We start from the raw sequence: 26,388 nt of genomic DNA on the forward strand, positions 1-26,388 counted from the left end.
GTGGACACGGATCCCCTCTTGAGGTTCCGAGCCCGCCCTCGGAACTGGCCTGCGACTCTATTAATCCCCAGATGAGGGCACTAAAGGAGAAGATTCCCGCGCCTCTCCCTCGCCCACTGGCGCACGCCAAGTAGAGCGTCCCCGCCTGCGTATCTTCTAGGAACCGCGGAGGCTTCGCAACTCTATGGTTTGGGGGGTAACTGGGCTGCAGGTTCAAGTCACAAACACCCTCTAGCAGGGCCGTCAATCAACTTGACGCCCAGGCCCCTACACCCCCACCCGCCGCGATCCTGAAACTCCGTGCAGAATCACCTGAGGAGCTTTAAAAATTCTAATACTAAGACCCACTGCTTTCACACCGCTTGTATCAGAATGTCTAGGGATGGTCCCTCGTGCAACTGGGTATTTTTAAAAGTTCTTCCTGCGAGTCTAATGTAGAGTGACCAACTTTTTAGAGAGCCAAATCTGCCATACGTAACAAGAAAAATATGTCGAATTATTATACACATACGTGTTATTATTTTAACATTAAAAATAGGTTTTTACCTGAAATTATGTTATTTGGAGTTACTTTTCGTAAAAAAACAAAAAAAAAACACGCTATTTATTTACTTTTAGAGAGAGGGTAAGGAAAAGAAATGTCAACATGTGGTTTGCCTTTTGCATGCCTCCAACGGGGGACTAGGCCTGCAACCCAGGCATGTGCCCTGACTGGGAATCTAATCGAAATCCTTTGCTTCGCAGGCTTACACTTAATCCACTGAGCTACACTAGCCAGGGCTGGAGTTACTTCTCTATTAGATGAATGATGTTATTTAAAGCAACTGTGAAAATGAAAAAAAGGAAAACCCATTCAAAACAGACTCCAGAAGCCATGAACAAAAGTCTCTCATGTACATACCATAGCAGGTAAGAAGTTTACACAGGCTGGATGGGAAAAGTAAGATTTTCTCCTTGATTAGAAATGATTTACTAATGAGAAGCTGCCATAATCCCAACCTCTCACTCTACGCCAATGAACTTTTGTTTAAAAATACCTCTCCCAACTCTCTACCTTCCTCTATATAAACATGCTCCTCTCCTTTGTTCTCCGGACTTACCTATGGTTTGTCATAGCTTGCTTGTCCCAAATTGTCATTCCTCTGCTATTCCCAAATAAACTTGATTTTCCTGGCCCTTTACCATTTTGTTTTGAAGGTTGACACAACACAAGACTAGTTAACAGTGGCAACTGTAATTGTTTGTAGGACTGTGACAGGATAGTAAGACAGGAGAAGTCTGGGCAAGTGGAATAGGAAAACTGAGACACACACCCCCCCCAAAAAAAAGAAAAAACCCAAAACATGGCTGGCAGACCTGAAGAAGCAGAAGAAAGAAAGAAAAGGACTCTCAGCTGCTGGGTAAGGAACTCTCCCGCCTTGTGGCAGGGCCAGCAAAGAGGGAGGAGGAGGGGTGCCATTTGCCCCAAATCAGGGAGCCTCACAGACTGATTAAAGTGAGGCTGCAGGGGCTCAGAGAGGTAGCAGTCCCAAGAGGGACTTAATTTAATAGGGGAATTAAACTGCTGTGAAGGAAATTTGAGAGTGCGCAGCACCCAGGCCAGCAAAGAGGGAGGAGGGGTGCTAGTTGCCCCTACTTGGAGCACCTCCTGCAGTAATCAAAGGGTGGCACAATGAGGTGGACTAAAGGCACGGGCCAGGCACATATGGACAGTGAGTGCTGCACAGTGCTCCGAGGGCTTGGGCCAGAGGCTGGACACCTGTTAATATCGTAGCCCAGACCAAGCTCCCAATGCAAAGCCACAGAAAAGGAGAAAAAATGGAGCCCAGCCCCCCTCTGCCTGTAGCATCCTGGAAGAACAGCAGAACCCACTTGGCGGGTTTAAGGTCAGCAGGAGGCTTTTTTTCCCCCTAGTGTAAGGCAATAAGACCTGGATCTGGGAAAGGACCAAAGACAGATCCAGAGAGATCAGAAGGCTAATGGCCAATAACAGACAAAATTCACTGTGCTATCCTACAGAACTTGCATTTTATTTTTTACCTTTTATTTCTTCTTCTTCTTTTTTAAATTTCTCTTCCACTTGGTCTTCTTTGTTTTGTTTGATTTCATTGTTTTACTGGTTTTCTTTGTTTTCCCTTTCACATTGCATTTTGATTTCTCTTCCATCACTTCACTAATATTCCAATAACACACTACTCTTGGTCTTTTACTTTTTATTCAGATCATATTTTTCTTGCCATATTATTGTTGTTCCAATTCCCACAAGTACCCTTCCCTGGTGTTGGTCCATTTTATTCTCTTCCTGAGCTTTATTACTGTTATGGTTAACTTTATTCTCTTACGCACTACGCCAAGTGTCTGTCCCTTACTCTCACTATATCTCACTATCTAACCCTGAATAAGCTCTCTGCTTTCTGGAGTCAGCTCACATTCTTTTACCTCTCTAATAAGAGTCTTATCTCTTTTCCACCTTTTATAAAAAGTGGCTAGTTGGATGAAATATCACAGTTATTGGTGTACTTCTCCAAAGGATCTCATATCAGTTTTCTACTTGTTGGTATTATATATATATATATATATATATATATATATATATACACACACATATACATACACACACATACATATACATACATACACACACACACACATATATATATCTTATTTATTTTAGGCAGAGGGGTAAAAATATATGTATAAATATAAATACATATAAATATATATGTGTATTATATATAAATATATGTATATATACATATATATACATACATATACATATATATTTTATTTATTTTAGGCAGAGGGGAAGGGAGGGAGGAAGGGAAGGAGAAAGAGAGGCAGAGAAACATTAATGTGTGGTTGCCTCTCGCACGCCCTCAACTGGGGACCTGGCCTGCAACCCAGGCATGTGCCTTGACTGGGAATCGAACTGGTAAATTTTCAGTTTGGGGGACAACACTCAACACACTTAGCCACACCAGTCAGAGCTGGAGGTGTTTTTCTACTGCAGCCAAACCTAGTCCATCCTGACTATAGATTTCACTTGTTTATTGTATCCCTCTCTTCAGAAACAAATGCTCCACGAGGATGAAGATTTTTACTCTATTTATTTTCCCAGGATCTTCAGTAACTGAAACAGCATAGCACTCAATACTTGTTCACATGAGCACCCTACAGAACTGTGAGCCTCCTACATAGCTGGCCTGCCTCCTCCAGTCTTTATCTTCCCCCTATCTATTCTCTACGAGAAAGCAGGCTGGGTATGTAAATTTGATCATGTCACTTTCTTTAAGCCTCACAGGCTCCCCATTGCTCCAAGGATAAGCTCCACTCTTCACCCAGCATTCACAGCATTTTGTATTCTGAACCTTGCTTGCCCCAGACTCATCTGTTATCTCATTACCTTTTATTTTTTTATTTTATTATTATGGTAAAATTTACGTAACAAAATTTACCACTTTAACCATTTTTATGTGTACATTAAGTACATTCACATTATTGTGTAATCATCACCACTGTTCATTCCAGAACGTTTTCATTATTCCAAACAGAAACTCTGTGCCTATTTAACACTAACTCCCCAACTGCCACCATTCTGTTCCAAATCCACCACCTGGCTCTAAACCCTTTCTGCCTTTGCAGTTCCGGGTGCTTGGTGTGCCCTTGGGCACTTTGTTTACTTAACAACTACCTCTTGGCGGGGAGAGCTGCGTGGGTGGGCTGGGATGGGAGTAAAAGATAGAAAACTGTACTTGAACAATAATTAAAATAAAATAAAAAAATAAAAAACCCCACAACTACCTCTTTTTTCAAAAGCCAGCCCAGATAAGCTCCTCTTCTCTGAAGTCCTTCCCCTAAGGCGTCCATGGTCCTCTGCTGTGCTCACTATCGCTGTGCTCACACCTGTCTACACTTTTATCTTCTGTACAATACCAGAGATCCTGGAGCTCAGAGACCATGTCTGATTGATTTCTATGTCCCCAGTAATACCAGTATATGATTGGTGAATGAATAAATGGCTGATTAAAAGTTTCCTAACTTCCCCATGTCACTTTCCTAATGAAACTATCAGTTTACTGGTCCAATTCCTACTATCCACCCAGTGTTTAAGTCTTTATTTTCACACACATTGTTTCATTTAATTCCTACCACAAGGATACCAGGTAAGCATTACATTCCTATTTTACAGAGAAGGAAACTGAGATTCAGGGAATCGAAGCATCACGCCTAAGTCAGAATTGCTTAACTAACAACGGTTAACGTAGCCTTTCCAAAAAAAGGAGAAAAAAAAAGAAGGTGGTCAGGCGTAATAGTGCCTGGAAAAGAACTAGCAAAAGAAGGGCTGGAGTTGTGAATCCCTAGGACCTTGCATACCTCTGTACTTAGAGCCCCGCCCAGAGCTGGGACACACATAGGTACTCTCAAATCATACCTACATGGAGCCTAAGCCTGGACACAGCTTTTCCCGGTGACTGTGAATTCCTTAAGAGTCGGAACTTAACCTCCCAGCCAGCGCAGTTGGGAGGGAGGATCTTGGTATGCTCTTGTAACTTTTTACAGCAAATTTAAGGAGACAGAGTAAGACAGCCAGGAGATTCTTTTTCCTCCTAGGATGGGGAACCCAGGCTGAACCTACTCTCTCTACCCCTGTCCCTGACTGAGAGGGTCCCAGGGATGTGCCCTCCAGACACTCCACCCTTCACCTTGTGCACTTGCAGCCGCCGCTGAGAGCACCAGTCACGACTCGCTTCCCGTGAGACTTTGCTCTCCGCGACACTGGGCCGCAGGCGCCCTACCCAGCAGTCCTCGCGCGCCGCAGAGGGGACACCCCGGACTCCAAGATGGCGTCAGTCGGTGAGTATCGGGAATCTCTTAGGGCTGGTCATGTTGGGAGTGGAGACGCCCTGGGAGGGGAGGGAGCTGGGAGCTATTTGTCTTTCGCTGAACACCTTCGCCGCGACCTCAACCGAGGCCCATTGAGCTCTTTGCCAAGGGCCCTGCGCCTGCCGACCTTTCTCTGCTCTCCGGGCCGCGCTGCGGGCTTGGAATGCAGTGCCTCGGGACTCCCACCCATTGCCCACGAAGGGATAGCTGCTCTCGTCCCCGCCGCGACCCAGGCGCTGTGCACTTGAACCCTAACGTACAGACTGTATCCTTCTTTTTAAGGTTGAAGTTAAAATTAAGATTCAGGATAAGTTTAATGCCTTGGACAGTGCCTGAGACAACGAAACTTTAGGCGCATATATGTTGACTGCGCCAAATAGGCTTTAAGAGGTGAAGTGACGTATTCAAGGTCACAACTAGTGAGAGCTGAGCTGGGATTCAAAGCTAGGAGTTTGAAGCTCTGTGGTAAACTGAAATTGAATTGCAAGAATGACCTTAGGAGTAGCTGGCGTTTTGGTGACACGTTTTATAAATTTCTGCAGTCATCGAACGATACACACTGTACACACTGACTTTGATTTTGGAATAGTAGGGAAACCACGTATAAGAAGTAGATCCTCAAAGTAGCCTTGTCAAGAAGTCAGTACTGAATGTTGATCTCCTATTAAAAATGAGGAAAATAATCTTTGGAGATGTGGTGTGGCCTGCCTGAGATCACACAGCATGATAGTGGCAGGGTTTTGATTAACCTATGTGCGTCTTACCTCAGTCTTAATGTCAGCCCGGAGAAATGAAAAGGAGATCAGAAAAGATGAGAATGATGCTGTTCTCATCTGTAAAAATGGGCATGAGAGTACTTATCCACAGGTGGTTGTGTCGTTGAAGTAAGACAAAATGTGAAAAGGGAGCATTGAGACTTGGCATCTTATTTAAGCAGAGGGTTGTGAAGAGAACTGTGGACTAAGGATTTAACAACTTAGTACATGTAAGGTACTTGGAACGCTGCCCAGCACCCAGGTGAGTGCTGGTTGTCCCAGCTTAAACACTGACCTTGGGGCATGGTCATGTCACATCTAGTACATGCAGCATCATACTGGGAGAGGGAATTGGAGTCCAAGTCTCTTAAGTACTGATGATCTTGTAGATGATGTCTGTTGCTGGAGCATAAAGCCACTAGTTCATTAGCAAATAAAGTGATGAAAATATGAATTAATAGCAGTAGATGAGATCAGGGGCAGGCCAATCCTAAGGCCAATAGGCTGGATTTCCTGAGGCCTCTTTTTGTGAGCTAAGGAGGGTTTTTGTTTTTTTAAAAAAATCATTCAGAATAAAAAAAAAAGACTATACAGAGGCCATGTGTGGCCTGCAAATCCTAAACTCTTTATTCTCTGGCAAACCCCTGGGTTGCGTTTAGCATGTAGAAGACACTTGGCATTTCCATGCCTTTTCATATAAGGGAGCAGTATGCTTCTTGAAGTCAAAAAATCAGACTAGACCCATGGTCCTTGCACAGTCTTCACTGAAAGTCTCTCATGACCAGGAATTGTGTATGCAGATGTTCCCACCTTCAGATAGCTCGTAGACAGAAAGACAGATAATAATAATTTCCATTTACACAGCACCTAAAGTCAAGCACCAAGGTGGGTACTATTCTTACCCTTATTTTACAAAGGAGGAAACTGAGGCACAGAGAGAGCAGTAACTTGCCCAAGGGCACACAGCTATAAAGTGGCACAAAATTCAGAATACTGTACTGTAGAGTCTGCCCTGTTATCACCGCACTCCATTGGTGTGAACCAGCGACTGCAGAGGGCTGAGCAGCACTGTGGAGGGGTGCTGAGGGAGGGTTCCAGGATGGCTGCCAAGCACTGAGGCCTTTGTCTTCCACGAAAAGAGAAATTCTTGGAATAAATGTAGGTATGTCTCTAATGAATCTGATTGCCCCTTGGAGTTTTGTGATGGTGGTGTACTTGTTCTCCTTAAAATGAATGTGATTTTTGTTTTGTGCCTATAAATTTCTTAATTTTGATTAAGGAAACACTTTTGTCTTTGTAGTACAGAGATAGAAATATGTAGAAAATGATTGTTGGCTTTCTTTTCCTCCTCTGATATGCCAAGGCACCATGCCATCTTCTGAATGTGGTCATGAGAATGTGGAATGTGTTTTCATAGTTTTTGTGAATGTGAAAAAGATAGCTTCAGTGGACCCAGAAGTAGCTTGATTTTTTTTTGAGTCACCAGCCTTATACCAGTCAAAAATATTTTGATTTAAAATACTATTCTCCTTTTATTTCCCTCAACATAGTTCTATTTTCAAAAGCACTTTTAAACTTTTATTATGGAAGATTTAAAATAAAAAGGAAACAAAATAATGTAATCAGTGCTTTGTACTTATTACTCAGTGTCAGCAGTTAGCAACATTGTGGTATTCTAGATCCATCTATTCCTTCATCATCACTCTCCGCCACAATGCTATATTTAAAGCCGAGTTGGTTTTAGAATGACATGGTTGCAGTCCTTACCACATGCAAGAATGCTTTGAGAGTGTAGCAAAGCTATTACTATGTTCTTATTTGAGAATAAATGTGGTATGGTAATCCGTGGACTAAAAGTCTACCGATTCAAATGGAGACAAACCTGTGTTGTAAAATACGTACTTATTAAACTTTTTAAAAAATGCCACTGGCAAGTTTACAGAGGAAAGTATAGGTCATTTTTGGAAGACACTGCTTGGTGTTGAGCCTAATATCATTTGACACTAAGCTCTCCAACAGAGATTTGGAACGTATCTTAAAATTCATTTAAGACTACCTGACATCTCAAAAATATTACTAATCAGTTTTCTTTTTGTAAAAGAACTAAAGGGTGAGATTAATCCCTGAAGTCCTATGTGGTTAAAATGTCCTAAAGTATGGTTTATGTGCTTTTCCCCCACTGTTCATTTCTCCTTTTTTTCAAAAAAATGTTTCATATAAACCTTATGAAATTTCAGTAGTAATAATAACAGTTTACAATTCTGAGCACTGTTCCAGTTGCTTTTGTATAGAGTCTCATTCAGTCCTTGGAATAAACCATTTTACAGAAAAAGAAATGAGCTCACAAATTACAGAGAAAGGAAGTTTAGGAACTTGAGATCAGGAGGGCAGGGAAAGAGGCCTTTTGGGAGATGAGATTTAAGTTGAGATAACCTTGTGAGGAACAGGGGGCACTCAGGTGAAATAATTCTGTTGCGTATGAAAACAGAAAGGGTTTTGGCTCATCTTCATACCCAAGAAGATGAGTGGGTATGTTGTTTTCCCTGACAGAATGGTGGCTCCTGAGAGCAAGGTTCTCCTCTGTGGTCAGTGCTGTGTCCAAGTGACTTTGGCCAAGGTGCCCAACTTTTGTGAGCCCTCCTTACCCTGCTCCCCTGTTATAAAATAAAGGCATCAACTGCTTGCTTGAAAGATTAAATGAACTAATACATGTAAACGTTAGTATTAGTTTGCAGTAATCTATTTTGTCCTCCACTTTATTTTTTTCTTCCTCATGGCCCTTAGTTCTCTTTTTACATAGTTATTTTCAGCAAGCTCTTAATTAAAATCCTTTTAGCTTTGGCTGGTGTGGCTCAGTGGATTGAGTGCCAGCCTGTGAACTGAAAGGTTGCTGGTTCGATTCCTGGCCAGAGTACCTGCCTGGGTTGTGGGCCAGGTCCCCAGCTGAGGGGATGTGAGAGGCAGCCAGTTGTTTGTATTACACATCAATGTTTCTCTCTGTTCCTCCCTCCCTTTACCTCTTTCTAAAAATAAATAAGATCTAAAAAAAAAAATCTTGTTTTTAACGAATCATGCACGGTTGGAATGTCGTCCCTTGCACTGAAAGGTTGCAGGGTTTTTTCCCCAGTTGGGGTGTGTGCAGGAGGCAACCAACTGATGTGCACCCCCCTCCACTTCCTCTCTCTCTAAAAGCAATAACAAATGTCCTTGGGTGAGGATTTAAAAAAACAGTGGATTTGGTGTGACATATTTATTCCTAATGTTATTTATGTCCAGCCTCTATGTAGTGACATTATTGAATGCCTCTTTATTGAATGGTTGAAATGAGTGACATGAAAGGATGCTATTTGTTATTGGGAGATGTTTCAGTATGTGTTTTTTTTGTTTTGCTTTTCCTAATCAGTACCACTGAAGGAGAAGAGACTCATGGATGTCAAACTAGGGGAGCTGCCAAGCTGGATACTGATGCGGGATTTCACCCCTAAAGGCATTGGTGGAGCGTTTCAAAGAGGTCAGAGCCTTATGGATATATGTAAACAAAAGCAAATCTCTGGTTCTTTGGGTTTCTTTTTCCTGTGAATTAATTTGGGTAGTAGAGGCCTTGTCTCAGACCAGTAAGTTACGTAGGGGACAGAGAGAGATTATTAGCTCTTGAATTTCCATGCTTGGTCCTGTCAGACTGGCTCTGAGATACTTCAGCCAAGAAAATGTTTTTTATTGCTTGGAATTGGTATCTTTGCCTTCATCTTAGAGAAAGGTCTATGAGCACTTTCATGTCATGAGACTTCTTTAGGAGGATAATGAGTGAAGCATAGTGAACATCAGTCTAAAGTATAATGCTCATCTTCCTGCCAGGCAGAACTTCTATGATGAATATTCGAAATGATCTGTCTTCCAGGTCTTTGTATTTTAAAGTGCATAGCTAGTCAGGTCAGTCCTGTGGAACCCATGTCATGTTGCAAGAATAAAGACCCATATCCTCCCATGGGGGCCTGCATGGTCTCCAGCCTCCTCAGGGGCTCTCCTCCTGTGTTTTCTAATTCTGGCCTCCGTGTGGCTGTTTTGTGTGCCCCCTTCCTACCCTGAGTGTCCCCAGAATAGAATAAGCTGCGTTTTCCCCTCACTCAGTTACAATAGTCCCTGACTCAGTGGAGGTGAAAGTGGCCTGTTCATGCCCACAGCCACCTGCAGTGTCCCTTCAAGGCATTCCTCACTATTGTAAACTATGGCCTTCTATGACCATTTCATTCCTTTTCTGTCTACTGGGCCATGAACCCAAGAGGGCAGATATTGCTTCCTCACTGGTGGGCGCACTAATAAAGAGAAATGCATAAAGCCTTCCCTGCTCCCAGGTGGCCCATGTTGAGGTTTGGATTCTCACTCAGATTTAGGGTAAGGTGCTGGCACACAGGTTCTGGGTCATTTCCTGAATGAAATTCTCAGGATGGCTTTATGTGATTTTAGCCTGATGTTCTCTCTCTCAACCTTTCCCAGGCTGGAGGTAAGGATGAGATAGGGTCCAAGACTGGCAGGCTGAGCCAAGTCTGTAAGATTGAGGCCAAAGGGTAGGGGCAGAATCAAGGGGGTCCTAGGTGGGGCTTCACCTGGGCTTGTGGGGACCTGACACTGTGGGCATTTGTGCTTTTCCCTTTGTCAATCTGTGAATATGGGGTCAGTGGCTTAAAGAGCCAGAGGACTGGGTGTGAATTTACCAGACTGGATTTTGCACACAATGAAACATTCACAGCAAAGCAGGATAGTGACCTCCTCTCTGTTTGCAGGTTACTACCGGTATTACAACAAGTATGTCAATGTGAAGAAGGGGAATGTTGCTGGAGTTTCTATGGTGCTGGCAGCTTACGTGCTTTTTAACTACTGCCGTTCTTATAAGGAACTCAGTAAGTGTCTCTTGTGTTACCTTGTCTTCAGTGGGGTTTCCCATGAGGGAGTGGCATTGGTTCATTGTCAGATTTAGAAGTCCATCATTTTACTGACAGCTGAAGAAGTGGAGGGACTTGTCAGAATATAGTACTTAGGATATTATTTTAAGTGAGAAAATTGTGGCAAAGAGAACATACACAGGAAAAATAAGATGAAGCCGAGGTAAAGGTAATACTTAGGAAGCATTCTGGCAAAGGCTGAAGGGAAATTTGGCTTCATTTTCTTAGCAGAGAGGGAAAGAAGTGGGATAGTCTGATGTCTGTGTAATGCTCTGGAAGTATAGCTGTTGTGGTCCTGAGACCCAGGAGGAGCTTGTCCAGTTGGCCGTCCCAGAAAGGGTCATTGGTGGCCCAATTGGGTTTATGGCTGCTGTTTGTCTGAGTGGGTGTTCCTTCTGGGAAAGGAGAGGCTGGCCAGGGGGGGCAGATGAGCATCTGAGATGCCTTCTCGTCTCCAGGTCAGCAATTGGGTTCTGAGTCATTTCCTGAAAGTTCTTAGGATGCATTTATATGGTTGTAGTAGCCTAATGTTCTCCTCATCTTGTGCTTTCACTGACGCACATTTTAAGAAACTTACCATTCTGCTTTTCTAACTTCAGAACATGAGCGGCGACGCAAGTACCACTGAAGAGGACCCAGTGTGGACTCCTTATTCCTGACCATTATCTTTGCACAGCACCTCTCAGTCCTTTCATATTGTAACACGTAATAAAAGATGACTACTGGGCCGCTTCACTGCTTTGGCCATTTCCCTGCTCTCCAGGAGGTCCCCTTCCACAGGGTGGGATGATTGCTTTCCACTCCCAAAGGGGGACTGTTAGTCTTGGGCTTTGAGCCATGATGCCTTGGGCACCTACATCACACTCATCAGCTCAGCGGGTGGGGGATCACTTAGCACACTTCAAAGTGTTTCCCTACTCTTTGCCTTTAGTGTCCTAAGCACTTTTGGCCTTTTGTCACCTGACACTTTTACTGTATAAAGCAGAAGCTCAGACTTCCAAGATTGCCTTTCCCACCATGTTCTGCATTACCCCGGAGTATTATGCTTGAAGGAAGGTCAGTGGGATGATCCACAGGAGGAAAGTGCAGGCCCTGAAAGCCCTATCCAGGGGTGTCCAACCTGCAGCCCATGGGCTGCATGTGGCCCTGGGTGGCCATGAATATAGCCCAACACAAAATTATCAATTTACTTAAAACCTCTATCTTGCTCATCAGTTTTTGTGTTCTGTGTATTTAATGTGTAGCTCAAGACATCAAAACTCTTGTGGCCAGATGCCAAAAGGTTGGACACCCCTGCATCCAGAACTCTTACCTATCTTCCTCAAAGGTCTTCAGTAAGTGACATGAAGACCATGACCAGTTTCTCATTGAGGGGGTGTATAGTGAGCCTATACGCTGCACAGAGTAGAAGAGGGTACGATACCTGAATCTGAATGTCATCCAACATTTGAAATGAAATGAGACCTGCCAGGTGGCTGTTCCGAGATCCAGGCTTCCAGACTTGTAGTTGTCAGTAAAAAGGCCTTTTGTTGGTAGCCTCACTTCCTTTCTGGAGGTTCATTTTTTGAAAGGGGACAAGCGGGCACCAATGCCAAAGCTTTGTGCCAGGCAGCTAGTGCAGTCACTAGCAAGATCCTTTCCTTGGCATGGAGTGTCTTAAGTAATGAGACACAACTTAAAAAACAAGCTTTAATCAACCTCATAAAAATGGTTCTTATAATTGAACTTGGATAGGCCCCCTTGCCCAGCAGGCTCCAGGTGGTTTCACATTTCCAGGCTCAGGGTGGTCTCCATAGGCCAAACGTGTCCAAGTGACAGCAGACACTTGATGGGGCAGGAGGTAGGTGCAAAGGTGGACTGCGTAATCTATTTAAAGGGTTGTCTGCAGCTCCAGTTTAAGGTGTACCTTAACCACTGTCAAATATGTGCCCCAAGAAAACAAGCCCAGAGGAAAGACCCTCACACTTGAGAGCCCTGCACCTCTCAATCCTACCTTGCTTGGAACAGGACCAGGCTGAGGCAACAAGTCCGCTTGAGTTTGCCCTGAAGAGCTGCCTTGTTCAAATCACATTGATAGGCACAGCTTCTAAATTCAGCAGGACATAGAGGAAGCAGGCATGACCTAGCTGCAGTTTTAATGATCCACCAGACCTTGGGGTCACCAAGAACTGGTGTTTAATGAGGACTGAGAGGAAGGGCCGTCTTTCATACATAACTGCTTAGCACAAGCTCTTCCCTGCAACCTCCTCCCCTCTCCAGAGGGTGGTGGTCAGGAAGTCCCAGACAGGACGTGTTGATGCCTAAACAAACATGATGCTGACTTGAGGGACAGAAATGGAGCATGTGTCCCCCCTTTTTTTTAAATTATAGCAAAATGATAGGGAAACTGATAGACAGAGCCCCTTATACTGATAAACCCCAGTGTGCTTGCCTGCCAGCTCCAGCCAGAGTTGCACTAACACTGGCACTGAACAGTTAAACGCACACTCCCAAGGACGGCCCACAGTGGTCTCCAAAATGGGGCCCCTTGGGCTGTTCTGAGCTGTCTCCAGCTGCTGTCACTGTCCACTGAGAAAGGCCAAGTGCCCTTTGGTGCATCTGTTGGCGTAGTGTCCTTTTTCACCACACTGGGAATGGCAGGAAAGGAAGAAGACAAAAAAAAGAAAAAAAAAGTTTTCAAATGCAGTTTTCAGGTAAGGCAGCACTCACCAAATACCAGGTTGGGAACAGGGACTCCGAAACTCTGTGTACAGATTTTCATTCAAATACAAGGGAAATGGTGCCCTGGCTGGTGTAGCTCAGTGGACTGAGCACGGGCCTGCAAACCAAATATAAGGGGAATGGAACTACAGAAGGTACATGGAACAGAAACGGTAGCCAACAACTTGTCAGGTGGAAGACAGACTCCTGCAGCCAAGAGGATGATCTGAGAGCACATAGCAGGGAGCCCCTTCAGCCAGCTGGGCACAGGGGCCTGCCCACAGAAGGGCTCCATGGTGGGTGGCAGGATGGAGAGAAGCCCATGGCTCCACAGCTCCCCCACCTGTCCAGGAATCAAGCCATTCTGCATGGCTGACCAGTCACTTACCTCTGAGGCACCGTTCTGGGATTCCCTGGAGATGGGAAGGAACGAGGAGAGAGAAGCCACCTGGCTCCTTCCCCAGTGCAAGGAGGGATTCATTGCTGTGGACACTGAGTGTGCGCTGCACCCAGATTTCCCCTCTCAGTTCTTGCACATCTGCCTAAGCTACCCATGGGGACAGGTTTCAGTCACAGGGTCAGAGATAGGACAATAGTTAGAACTGGGTGAACAGACCTGGTAAAATCACCTCAAAAATCTATCAATGACCCTGATTTTTGCCAGCTCTAAAGATCCAGTCTGCCTTAAAACTTCCCTTCATTCAATCCTGTTGCTACTCAAAAGCAGCATTCTAAGAAAGGAAGTGAATGGCAGCCTCAAGCACAGAACTAGAAAGGGGTCCAGAGGTGGTAGGAGCACCCATCCTGCACAAACCCACCCAGTACCCTCCCAGGCCCTGCTTCCTCAGCCTGGACTGTGGGGCTCTACTTAGTTATCACTACCACCCAGAATTCTTGGCAGCTCTACACTTGAGCCTGTCATCCTCGTGTTTTCAAGTCTTTCTTGTCTCTACGAATAACCTGTCTGGTAGAGTGGCCTGTGTAGATGCCAGTTAGTTCTTCGGCTGATGTGATGACCAGACCAGAGGGGGAGACTATGTGGGCCCGTTCATAGCACTTAGCATGTCTGTCAGCCTCCACTGCTGATCTTGGGTAACCCAGGATTCCCACATGGCATCTTTAATAGTGACTGTAAAGTGCCCCCCGGTTAGAAGAGGTTGGCAGGTCCCCACCCCAGCTTTCTAAGGTTCCAGGACTTAGGAGAGCTTGCTTCACAGAAGCCCTGCTGAAGAGTCCTGCAGGGAGGCAAGATGACAGCTATACTGCTTCAGGACATCTCAGTTTCCTTACTGCACTTGAGAACTGACTGGTTGGAAGCTGCTCAGCAGAGGGCAGGAGCCCCCATCTACCTCACTTTCACATCCCTTTCTCACTTTCACTCTGTACTCTCCTCACCTGTTCTGGCTCAAGCTCAGAAACCTGAGGTCTTCGCTGAATCCAGGTGTATTTTAACTTTAGTGTCTCCTGGCACTGGCCTTCCCCTTTCCTTAAAACAAGAACCCCTCCCGGGGAAGAGCAGTCATTGTTCCCCCAGCAGAGCTGGCACAGAGCATGCGCCCAGTGAGTGTCTGACCGCCTTGGGAAATAACCAGGGGGTCAGCTTTTCTATGAATATTTTAAATATATGCTTTTTGACTTGGATCTTGTACTTGCAGGCACAAATGCTCCTGACACCATCATACAAGAGCTGACAAATATCTAGATATCAGATTCAGCACTGTTTTTAGCTGCAAAAAGGATAATTTAATTGTCTATCAAGAGACAACTGGTAAAATAAATTATAGCTATATTATACAGCCATTGAAAAAGGTAAGATTTACACATACCGATATAGATCTACAATATATTGTAAAGGAAAAAACAAACAAACAAAAAAGGGTACAGAACATTACACATACCAGGGCCGGCCCCATTTATATTAAATACATACTATCCTGGTGTTTGCGTTAATAAAAGTTTAGAAAGGCAGTTTTCCAAGTGGGGTCCAGGAGTTCCTGGTGGGGCCCCCCTCAGCGGTTTTGAGGTGTAAAGGGGTACCAAAAAACAACAACACAACAACTGTGAGAAGAGAATATACTGAATAACACAGCTGTTTTATAAAGGTGGGAATATGGGACAATACTCACTTTGTATCCTAAACACTTTTGTGTCATCAATATGTTTTTTTAAAAAGCATGTATTAACTTTGTATTTCTTCTAACAATTCCCAATCTGAAGTCTTTGTTAAGTCTTGTTCAATTACTGGTTGTTTCTACTGACTCACTGGTAGTGCTTTTTTCCTCCTACGTTCTGGGATTTTAAATTGTGCACTCATTGTTCGGAACTCTAGCTGTGGGAATTCTGTGTGACCTGGGCTGAGAATAAATTCCTCAAAAAGCCAGGTGCCAGGAGCCACTCTGGGACTGTTTTAGCTTAGATAATGAGCTTTTCAGCACTCACCAGTGATGATAAATTCTCAAGGGATTACCCCTACCCCTTTCCATCCAGAGCCAAGAATAACAACTTTCCGAGTGGGGTTTTAAAAAGTTTACTCTTTCCCTGAGTGTACTATTTTGTGTGTGTGTGTGTGTGTGTGTGTGTGTAGGGCGTGAGAAGGGTATTCTGATTTCTCTGCGTGGGCCTAAAGCTTTGCACGGCTCCCTTGAGAGTATGCCCACATGGGATTTGAGGACGACCAGAGGCTCCAGGGCTCACCTTCATCCCTGGATTCCTGCTTCTACTTTGTGTCTAGCCTCAGAGATTTCCCTCTCTTTTCTTCAAGTGCATCCCATTCACCAAACTGTGTGTTTAATCGTTCACCTGGTCTTGGTATGTTGTGGCAAAGTCCAATGGCCCACCAGTGGCCTACTCTTACTTTTACAGTCAGCAAAAACAAAGACTTTTCATTTTCAAAATGAACTATTTGGGGAGTGTGGGAATGGCCGCTGACTGCGAAGACCCTTCCCTGCCCCCCAACCCCAAGACTCACCTTGTAACATGTGACCTGCTCCAGCGGCCGGGGTCCCCTGTTGCCTGCACTGCTGTTTTGACTCTGCATGACCCCGATGACCTGCGGGGCTCTCTGCTGATTGGGAGAAGAGTTCTGACTCGTTAACTGGATCAAGGAGGACGACCTTTGTAATGGCGGATTGTTACTTTGCTGGAAAGAGTTACACAACACGGTTTTACTGTGGAAAACACGTGCACGCAGACTACCAACGGGGACAGGAAAAAAGGGCAGGACTGCTCCCGCATAACCAGCTTCTGCAGTGGCCCCGCTCAGGAGAGCAGGCAGAAAAGAAACATCTGGTGATGATGGCAGGAGCTGCTGCCCGAAAATACCATGCAGACACACAGAAACGAAAAATAAAAGTAGAAAACAAAACACCAAAGAGACGAGGAGGTCTCTGGGGCAGTGGGGCGAGGGCATGAGCAGGCCTTACTTTTGTTTCTGAGGTTCTAGCTTCAGGTCAGGATGAACGCTTGGTTCAGCCAGATGTTTAGCAGCCTACACGGCGAGCGACAGTCACAGAAAAACAGTTGGAGGCTGACACGCTGACCTGCGGTCTAGGGGCTGAGAGGGCCCTCCACTAGGGAGTTGTGTGAGCAAGGGGGATGGGGACTGCTGGGCTGGGGACTGGACAGCAAGGCCACCTCCCAACCAAGTGGTTTCTGGCTCTGGCCTTTATAAATGCAGATGCCCGGAAATAGAAACACCCAGGTTGTCAAGGCTGCACCCACGTCAAGGAATTCCCAGCTTTGCTGAATAGGAATTCTATCTGATCTGCCCCATAACCTCTTGAGAGTGGGGGGGGTCAGTGTAGCAAGTGCAGACATTTCTTCTGGCTGCTCAGCCTCCAGCACCGAGGAGGACCTGGTGGGGCTTCGGACACAGATTCAGAGTCCAGCCAGGTAAGAGATAAGGTTCAAGATTGGTGGGTGGGTTTACTCAGCCTGTTGAGACTGCCTAGTTCACTGGCCAGCACTATCTCTGGGCTCCCACCCACCACCCCCACCCACTCCAGTAACCAACCCCAGGGTGCACTTGGTTTTGGAGAAGCTGCTGCAGATTCCCACTTGTCCATGGCAGTTCCCTCTTTCCTCCTGCTTGACAGGAATCAGCTGGGTTTTAAGACCTGCCTTGCCTAGACAACTGGAGTCAGCTGGTCCTTTAGCCCTCTAATCCCAGCCTTCCCTGCAGTTGGGAACATCCACACAGAGCCATCACAGCACTGGCCAGAGAACTAGCCAGCCTTGGTTCTGTGCCCAGATCTGCTCCTGCCCAGCTGTGGTACCTGAGGCAAGCCCTTCCCTCCACCGCAAGAGCGGTAGACACGCGGCATTCATGCTGCCTTCCACTCTGGTTCCCGAGGTGGGCTCGAGGAGGGCACTGCTGAGCCACCAAGGTACTTGTCAGGCAAGGGAGGAGAAACCAAATGGGTGTTCAGCTCCAGCAGACAACCCTCCATCTCTAGAGGCAGATGCAAACTGCTTTGCTTCCTGAATTTTCTGCTGGAACTCAGGAAGACTCCCCTCCTGTCCTGTATCCTCCAAGCCCTCTCACAAAGCCTCCAGCTGGGTCTGTGACAGACCACACATTGATGGCAGCACCAAGTTCTCTGAAGCAAGGGCACCGCCAGGGCCGGCAGTGCCACAGGGCTGAGGAGAGGCCAGGACACAGTACCTTTGTTGGAGGCTGCGTCTGCTGTGGCAGTGGGGGCTGCTCGGTGGTTCCCATTGGCAGTTCAAATCTAGGGCTGGTCACCCAACAGCCAGGGTGGGGCAAGAAAAAGAGAAGAAAAGATGACAGAAGCTAGGTCAGGTGGCGTTCTCAAATTCTGGCTAAGGGACTGTCATAGTCACTCTCTCTCTACCCAAGCACAGAACACCACAAACCACCTGGACTCAGCTTTGCCTCTGAGGCCACAGGACAGTGGCAAGACGAGCTGACACGCCTGTTCTGCTTATATAACCTGGCTGAGACCTGGGCAAAGGATGCTCAGAGAATGAATGAAATAGCAACTGGTATCATCAGAGGGCACAAGCCTGCTCCACAAGGGGCTGTGAACATGGAAACCCCTTCCAACACATACCTTCTTCTGCAAAGTCTAACTTTCTCTGACAACAGAGATTCCCTGGGGGACATGCCTGCCTACCCAACAAGCAGGAATCCCTGGGCCACCTATGGGCTCCTGGGCATTCATCTAGGGAGTGGGACCAAGTCAACAGCACTGACCACCTGCCTATCGTGTGGCAGCAACCAGGACACTGCTCCTATACAGGTGCTGGCAGTGCAGGTGGAGGCAGCACAGGATGGGGACAGTACTCTGTATCCCCTCAACCACCCAAAGCGACAGGTGTGCTGAGGCCCATGAGAGGAGCACTGTACCCGATAGGCAAGAACTTGGCTTTAGAGGCCTGCAGACCTGCCTTTGAGCAGGTACCACCTCCTGCTGCCACGCAACTCTGGCTAGTGACTGAGCCGTCACAGTGCTCTCCTGTGTGAAACAAGCCATTCTCTTCCATACTTGTGAGAGTTACAAGAACTAGTATATGTGAAGCCCTAAGCTCAGTATCTCCCACACAGGAGGCCTTGACACTGTATAGTTTCCTTCCCTTAGGGCACAGGTTCCTAGCCTGAGGGCCCTAAATAAAAATGCAAGGCTAAGTGTACATGAGTTTGCCTGGAACATGGGCCCATAGCTTTCATCATATTCCCTGATGGCTGTGACCAATAAAGGTTAATTGCTGGTCCAGGCAGAGCCACCTCTGGCCTCAAGAAGCAGCAAGGGTCCCTCTCCAACTTTCCACCCTTGTCCTAGGCACTGTGTTAGCACCACCCAGTGATCAAAGCCCAGCTGAGCTCAGGGAAGATGTACAGGACAGCACAAGAGCAGTGTGGGAGTTGGGGGAACAGGGGCTGGCTACTCACTGCATGAATTTACATGAGGGCCCCTCTGGGCAGAATCCCACGAGGTAATTCACACAGATAACTCTCCGCGTGTGCCGGTGCCTACACAGGGGACCTGTGGAGCCAAGCGTCAGGTCACTCACACCATCCCCTCTTTAGGGCATGCCCTCATGCCCCTCTGGCAGTCAGAGTGCTGCTCAGACCACTGTGTGTGGCACAGAGAGCAAGAGCAGGGCTTCAAATGCTGGCTTTGACTCTCATTCATAGGGGACACTAGGCAGGACACACAACCTCTCAAATACAAGTTTCCTGATCGAAAAAGCAGTCCACACAGGAGCTTTGGGAGGTTCAAGTGAGCTGAGAGTGTAAAAAAGCCTCACTAACTCTGGCTGATACGGCTCAGTGTATCGAATGCTGGCCTGTGAACTGAAAGGTCACCGGTTCGATTCCCAGTTAGGGCACAGCCTGGGTTGCCGGCCAGGTCCCTAGCTGGGGGCGTGCAAAAGGCAACCAGTCTATGTATCTCTCATATACTGATGATTCTTTCTCTTTCTCCCTACTTTCTCCTCTCTCTAAAAGTTAATAAATAGCCCTGGCTGGCGTAGCTCAGTGGATTGAGCGCGGGCCTGCGAACCAGACGATCGCGGTTCGATTCCCAGTCAGGGCACATGCCTGGGTTGCAAACCGGTTCCTTGCAGGCTAACTACCAGCAGGGGATGCACAAAAAAAAAAAAAAAAAAAAAGGCAACCATACATTGATGTTTCTCTCCCTCTCTCCTTCCCCTCTAAAGATAAATAAATAAATAAAATCTTAAAAAAAAATAAAAGTAAATAAATAAAATCTTAAAAAAAAAAACCTCACTAACTCCCCAAATGCCTAATACCATTTTTGTTGGAATAGGCAGGACAGGTAGAGGGTCATGTGAGCAGAGGAAAAGAAGACTGGCTTCTTGCAAGGGGGTCCAACCACCCTGACACCTACCATGCTTGCAAAAGCCACGGTCGTACCAAGGGCAGTCCTTGATCTTGGACTCGGGGTCGATGTGCAGAAAGGGGCACTCCTTGTTGCTGCATTCTCCTGCAGGGAGAAATTCAGTCATGTGTCCACCTGGGGCAGCTCTGGAAGAGGTGGACCCAGACCCACCTCAGTTTCTCCCAGGCTTGTGGCAAAGAGAGCCAGGTGGTTCTGGCGTCCAGTCCCAGCCTGGTGAAGCCTGAGACTCAGAAGAGTGCCTCAGAGCCTCAGTTTCCTGACCTGTACATGCACTAGGAAGGTTCTCCCCTCATGTGTCCATTCTGCCACAGGGTCAATGACATTGACAAAGGTGGGCAAAGGGTATACACTTATTGTATCAAATAACTCATGGCTCCGTCCCTTACCCAAAGATGGTGCCCTGGGTACTTTGGTGTGCTCAGATATGCACACGTACCACTTGAGGCCAGGAAATTACTGTTCTACTCTGATCAACTACATGCAGTAGTTGGGACAGGGGAAAGATCTGAAGAAAAGGGAAAAGTTTACCTTTTAGGACAAAAATAGGGCAGATTTGGAAACTCAAGGCTGGGTCCCTGTGATAGAAGGCAATGAAGCCTTTATGACAGGAGCTGTCTCAGGAGGAATCAGCCCAGCTGCCACCAGCACCTTTCACCCAGTTTGGTCCAGCCACCTCCATGCCTGCCCTTCCTTTCCAGTCTATGTTACTCACAAAAGGCCAGTCTGGGAAAATGCAAACTCCTTCTCAGACCCACAAGTCCCCATGTGGCTTCACCAACCCCCTGTCTCCTCCTCTTCTCCAGACACACTGGCCTCCTAGCTGTTCTAAGACAGACAGTCCTCTTCCAGGACTGGGCCCTGCTTAGCCTTTGGATCCCAGCTCAGGTCTCACATCCTCAGAAAGGCCTTCCCAACCACTCTACCCAAAGGAAATTCCTCATGTGGATCCATCACTGTTTATCTCCTTCAGAGCACTTATCGTGCACAATTCTCTTCTTTATCTGTCTCAGTGGCATGTAAGCTGCCTCTTTCCCTGGGCTACTGGAGCAAAAGCACCATGGGGTAGGGAATGTGTCTGTCTTCTTCACCACTATCTCTTCAGGGCCTGGAAGAGGGACCCTCACCTGTGTCACAGGTGAAAGGAGCTACAGACAGTATGTCTGTACCAGGTCAGGCTCTGCAGGGGAATGGCAGGCATGGATTTGTCGCAAGGGTGGTAACTTGGGGGAGGGGGTGGGGGGGTTAGCCAGGGGTGCTGGATCCAGAATCACCAGCAGAGAAGTAGGGAACCCAGGCCCGCCTGCAGACCTACCCCTGAAAATCTGCCCATGAGGGCTGGCTCCTGCCTTTGGGGCCAGTTGTGAGGAGGCTCCCATGGAGAAGCCACTGCTTCCTTCCACGCTGGTTCCAGTGCTGCTGGGAAGGGGAAGGGGCTGGGAAGCCTGAGTCCTATTTCTGTCTGTGCTGTGACTTCAGCTTGTGCTGCCTCTTAAAAGAGCCACAGTTGTAATTAATAAGCCAGCCGGCCAAGCCTGTTGGTCTGCTGAAATAATTAGCGTTTCCTCTGACAATACTGCTTTCAGAGCGTTCAGCAGGTCTGGCACTCCTCGGCCTACCACAAAGGATATAGCAGGTCTCCAGCCTCCCACCGGGCCTCTGCACAGGGCCTGGAGTCAGCAGTCCTGAGGCCAGAGCGGGCCCTCATTCTGACCAGCAAGGCCTTTTCCTGGTCAGCCTCACTCAGAGCACAGAGCCAGGAGGTTCTAGTTCTATCAGAGTGCACAACAGTCTGGCCGAGGCCTGTGCCAGCCCCATTTCCGCATGCAGTTCACTCAGGACAGCTCAGACCACACGTCCTCAAAGCAGTGATGAAGGCAATCTCAGTTGCAAGGTGAAGAGTAGGGCTATCTGTCACCAGAATATAATCTCCCCAAACTTGCTATTCTTAAGGGATATTTAGGACTGATAAGCTACTACCTGGGATCATGTGCCCAGAGAGAAGAAAACAGAACTCTGGCCTGGGGGGCAATCAGTTGCCACACAGTTAGAAGCTGATTTAAGAGAGATGGTTGACTTGAGCAGAAACAAGGCTTCCAGCCAGCTGCACTATTCACCCATCTACCTGGAGACCCTCATTAGTTTCCAATTCCCAAAAGTACCTGAAAGTGTTCAAAGAACAGAAGCAGTAAAAAGATGTAGGAATTATTAGAGAATAATCATAACTTCCCATGACAAATGGTCCAGCTGAGGTCGGAGGGCAATGCCTAAGGTTCTCATCTGGAGCTGGAAGGATGGGAGATGGTAGATACTCTGGGTGCCTGAGCAGCTGCTTAACTGCTCTGGATTTTAGTTCTTGGTGGAGTCTCCTCAGGACTCCTGATGTGGGGGGATTCTGGGTGCAGGGAGGGGCCTTGCCACACCCCTGACAGAACTGCCTTACCGAACTTCGAGTAGAAGTAGCACTCAGGCATCTTGGTCATGTCATACTCGTGCAGGAACTCACACTGGTCCCCCTTCTTACACAGCCCCCGTAGCCAGTGTTTGCACACCACTGTCTTCTCACCACTAATGTGGCGAAATGGGCACATGCCCCCTGTGGAGGAAGAGAGAGAGATGTGGCCCTGAGCCCAGGGGCATTGGGCCTGGGGGAGCCAAGGTGCCTTCTCCCAGTACCTCCCTGAAACACCAAAAAGCAGCATGTCCCAGAGGGCGCCAGTTGCCCCTGGAAGAAGGCAATGTGATTTTCGGCAGTACAGGGAAACACACTTTTAAGTTTAAATAGATATGTATTTTATTTTACTGTGTTTCAGTAAAATCTAACTAAAACATCATGATTTCACAGATTTTACTGTAAGATGGAGACTTGACAAACCCAATGGTGGTGTGGAGGAGCAGTAAGTTTATTTCTTTATTTAATTAAAAAATAGACCTTGGCTGATGTAGCTCAGTGGATTGAGTGCGGGCCTGCGAACCACATGATCGTGGTTCAATTCCCAGTCAGGGCACATTCCTGGGGTTGCAGGCCAGTTTCCAGCGGGGACTCACGAGAGGCAACCATACATTGATATTTCTCTCCTTCTCTCCTTCCCTTCCCCTCTAAGGGTAAATAAATAAAATCTTAAAAAAAAAATTAAAAAATAGTTCCAGGACCCACGAACATGGCAAAAATTGTAGGGGTAGTTAAAGAAAGATGGGTTTGGAGAACACAGCCCTAAAAGACAGAAGGTAAAGGGGAGCACCAGCAGAAGGCTGGACTTCAGGTGGGCTCCATCTTCAGTTAAATTGCCTACATACCCTCTAATAACTAAGAAAGATCAACTACAAAATTAAAGAAATGCATAGCACAGAAACTGGGGGAGGTCTGTCTTCTGCAGCAGGATCTGAGTGATCATCCACACAGATAGGAGAAAACCATACTCTGGGACAGTCATAATTCTAAACAGTGGCCTGGTGGGACTACTGAGAAGGCCCGACCACAATTAGGTTGTGACCGGAAAAGATCTAGACCAGCCCCGTCGAACAGAACTTTCTGCAATGATGGGAATATTCTTCATTTACGCTGCCCAATAATAGCCACGTGTGACTGTTAAACACTTGAAATATGACTACTATGATTGAGGAACTGCATTTTTAAATTTTATTTAATTTTAAATGATTTAAATTTGAATAGCCACTTGTGGCTAGTGACTACTATATTAGTCAATGAAGAGATGGCTCGTGTTAAGGACAGCTTGGTAACTGAAGGTGGCAGGTCAGAAAGGCAGAAGTACTGAGTAAGGACATGGGAGTGAGACCAGAGGTGATGATGCTCCAACTAGCTCAATGGAGTGGTAAATGACTGAGTTATAGAACCAAAACTTGCCAAAACCAGCCATTAAAACCAACCGTGCTCTAATTCTGTGCTCCCTATTCAAGCTTGTAATTGAAATTTAGTTTCCAAGTAAATTTGCCTATAGAAAGAAAAATGCTAAGACCTATCTACAGTATGTAAGGTCCTGCCCAGCTGGACCTTACTTTTCCTTATGAATAGTCTGGCTCATGCAGCCTCTGTGGGGGCCTGGTGAGTATGAACAATACTCCATGAGACAAGACTACTGTGGGGGGTTTTTGACGAGAGGACAGGGAGGACAGTGAACCTATGCAGACAGTAGTGGGCTCAGCCACTCACTAATTCTTTGACCTTGAGAAAGTTCCCAAACATCTCAGTGCTAGGAACTTCTGTTCATGTCATATAGGTCAGCTTCTGGCCCTAAGGAAAGTGAGGTGAGAAGGCTGACTCAATGCTGGTTAAATATGGTGTTCTAGGTTTTAGGCAGAATACCCCATCATGTTCTTAGGCTATCCAAACCACAGTTTCATCTTGGGACACTGTTAGTGTGGAGAGAGCACTGTAACCCAGAGTCCTGATGGCCTACATGTAAGTCTGGTAGGGGGCAGAATAGTGGATGGCCCCTCAGGAAGAACATATAGGGACCAGGGGTTTCTTACCTTTGCCACAGGCAGCTTTCAAAAAGAATTCACACACAGCAGCCCCTGACTCTGCAGAGAGGAGGGAAAAGGAGAGGGGTCAAACAAAGCAAGGCACAGTGGCTACCAGTGACATCTCAAGACAGGGAGAGGAAATGCTTCTGACCTTTGACCTATGAAGGGTTCTGGATACAACAAACAAATGGGTAAAATAATGCAAAACCCCCAAAACAAGAAAAAAATTGCTTATTTCAGTTATTCCCTGCAAAACGAGACATACATGCTGAGACCAGTCATTATTCAAGGCTTTCTGAGAGCCTCCTCTAATAAAGATGCTTTCAAGGAATTAGAAGTGAGTGGGGAAGAATGGAGCACAAGATCACCAAAATTAATTACTTTGTACCTGGACCTTCTAGAGGGCTAATGTGAGGTAGAGAGAGGGAAATCTCACAGGAAACAAGTGAATGGGGACTCTAAGGAGGAACAGGCTCCAGGAGAAGCTATTAAGGGAGGGGAAATAGTAAATGAAGAAACACAAGCAGGATGGCTCTTAATATGCAATACCAACACAATTATTAGAGGTGCAATCTTTTGTTTCTACACATGAAACTGGTTCAGGTGAAGGGAGCAAGAGAATACAGGCTGACTGCATGCGGCAGAAGTCGGTCAGCTCAGGACAAGCTGTTTCAATGAGCCCAGTAATTTACCGCCCATGGCTACCAGAATAAACCCCCGGTTTCACAAGCGTTTCAGAATTGCTGAAAACCCAGCACCTCTGAAGGCCACTTTCGTGCCTCCACTTGCTAACTTGCAGGGGATTCTATCAGCAAGCGTTTCAGAATTGCTGAAAACCCAGCACCTCTGAAGGCCACTTTCGTGCCTCCACTTGCTAACTTGCAGGGGATTCCTTGGTTCCTGGGGAGCAGGAAGATTTTGCTAGGACGAACTTAAGGTGGTGGAACTGAGAATCCTGGAGGTGTCTGTCGTTTGCATTTCAAAAAAGGGAGCTCAGGCAGATGAAAAGGGTGTGATGAAAAGACCCAAAGTTGGAGTCCAGAAAACAAGCGAGAGATAGGCTCCCAGGAGTGTGAACCCCAGGGGAATGGAGCTTGAAAGCCTAATTGGGGGTCTTCTGTAGGAGAGGTGGTTCTCTCGGCCAGACTCTCCCAACAGCCCAGTTTTGACGAAAGCAAGAAGAGGGGGATCACAGTGGGGGCTGAATGTGAGAAAGGGGGTTATACAGTACTTTCCTGTAGCTGGCGAGTGTGTGGGGGTAGAGGAAGGTTTTCCAACCCAGGATACCCGCCTTCATTCAGTAATTACTTTTAACAGCCAGACATGATCTTGCCCTCCAGAAGACTGTCTTAAGCTAGCCCCAGGAGTTCAAAGATCCGAAGAAGGTGGGTTACGGAGTCCGAGTCCCAGGACCGAGGGAGACGGGTCCCAGTCTGAGTCAGTTGCGCCCCTTGCCCGCCGACCCCCGGCCCCACGCTCACTGTCCATGCCCGGGAAGGGCAGCGGCTGTGCCCCTAGCTGCTGCTCCACCGCGATCTCCAAGTCGAACTTGATGTGGTCCACGCTGGCGATGATTTCCTGCATGGCGGCGGCGGCGGCCCCTCCGGCCTGGCTACTTCCCAGTACCTTGCCACTCTCACACCTCCCCCGGCCACCTTCTGCCGACACGGCGCACTCCTCCGCCTCGCCTCGCCTAACCTGGCCGCCGCCGCCGCCGCCGCCGCCGCCCGAGGTATGCCGGGA

The 26,388-nt window shown here is 46.9% G+C and overlaps 2 protein-coding genes across 5 annotated transcripts; one reads left to right on the forward strand and one right to left on the reverse strand.

The window, feature by feature from the left end:
- The first annotated feature begins 4,766 nt into the window (after positions 1–4,766).
- On the forward strand, positions 4,767–11,314 carry ATP5MF (ATP synthase membrane subunit f). The gene is made up of 4 exons (XM_037028402.1): positions 4,767–4,854; positions 9,043–9,150; positions 10,421–10,537; positions 11,179–11,314. The coding sequence occupies exons 1-4, from the start codon at positions 4,842–4,844 to the stop codon at positions 11,205–11,207; spliced, it is 267 nt and encodes an 88-aa protein (XP_036884297.1). The 5' UTR covers positions 4,767–4,841; the 3' UTR covers positions 11,208–11,314.
- Positions 11,315–12,934: 1,620 nt separating this feature from the next.
- Positions 12,935–26,386, reverse strand: CPSF4 (cleavage and polyadenylation specific factor 4). Of its 4 annotated transcripts, none has more exons than XM_037028381.1 (8): positions 26,127–26,386; positions 24,652–24,702; positions 22,604–22,756; positions 20,152–20,247; positions 19,191–19,284; positions 17,943–18,015; positions 16,248–16,418; positions 13,050–13,206 (listed from the first exon to the last, which is right to left on the reverse strand). In XM_037028381.1, exons 1-8 carry the CDS (start codon positions 26,227–26,229, stop codon positions 13,138–13,140), a joined length of 810 nt encoding a protein of 269 aa, XP_036884276.1. In that variant the 5' UTR covers positions 26,230–26,386; the 3' UTR covers positions 13,050–13,137. The 4 variants fall into 4 exon arrangements, with proteins under 4 accessions (XP_036884280.1, XP_036884276.1, XP_036884282.1 ...); XM_037028387.1 differs by having other exon boundaries at positions 16,248–16,340; positions 26,127–26,385; XM_037028386.1 differs by having other exon boundaries at positions 16,248–16,343; positions 26,127–26,385.
- Between the last annotated feature and the right edge of the window lie 2 nt (positions 26,387–26,388).

This window comes from Sturnira hondurensis, unplaced genomic scaffold, assembly GCF_014824575.4.
Source record: "Sturnira hondurensis isolate 20B ecotype Veracruz unplaced genomic scaffold, ASM1482457v3 Scaffold0001509, whole genome shotgun sequence".
NCBI classification, from domain to species: domain Eukaryota; kingdom Metazoa; phylum Chordata; class Mammalia; order Chiroptera; family Phyllostomidae; genus Sturnira; species Sturnira hondurensis.

Excerpts from the sequence above, each read along its gene's own strand:
- ATP5MF (XM_037028402.1), top strand. Across the intron at positions 9,151-10,420 it reads TGGTGGAGCGTTTCAAAGAG|GTTACTACCGGTATTACAAC; the intron begins GTCAGAGCCTTA and ends CTCTGTTTGCAG. Across the intron at positions 10,538-11,178 it reads CCGTTCTTATAAGGAACTCA|AACATGAGCGGCGACGCAAG; the intron begins GTAAGTGTCTCT and ends TTCTAACTTCAG.
- CPSF4 (XM_037028381.1), bottom strand. The coding sequence starts at position 26,229 with ATGCAGGAAATCATCGCCAGCGTGGACCACATCAAGTTCGACTTGGAG. Across the intron at positions 19,285-20,151 it reads CCGTGGCTTTTGCAAGCATG|GTCCCCTGTGTAGGCACCGG; the intron begins GTAGGTGTCAGG and ends TTGGCTCCACAG. Across the intron at positions 13,207-16,247 it reads AGCAGGTCACATGTTACAAG|TGTGGTGAAAAAGGACACTA; the intron begins GTGAGTCTTGGG and ends TGCCATTCCCAG.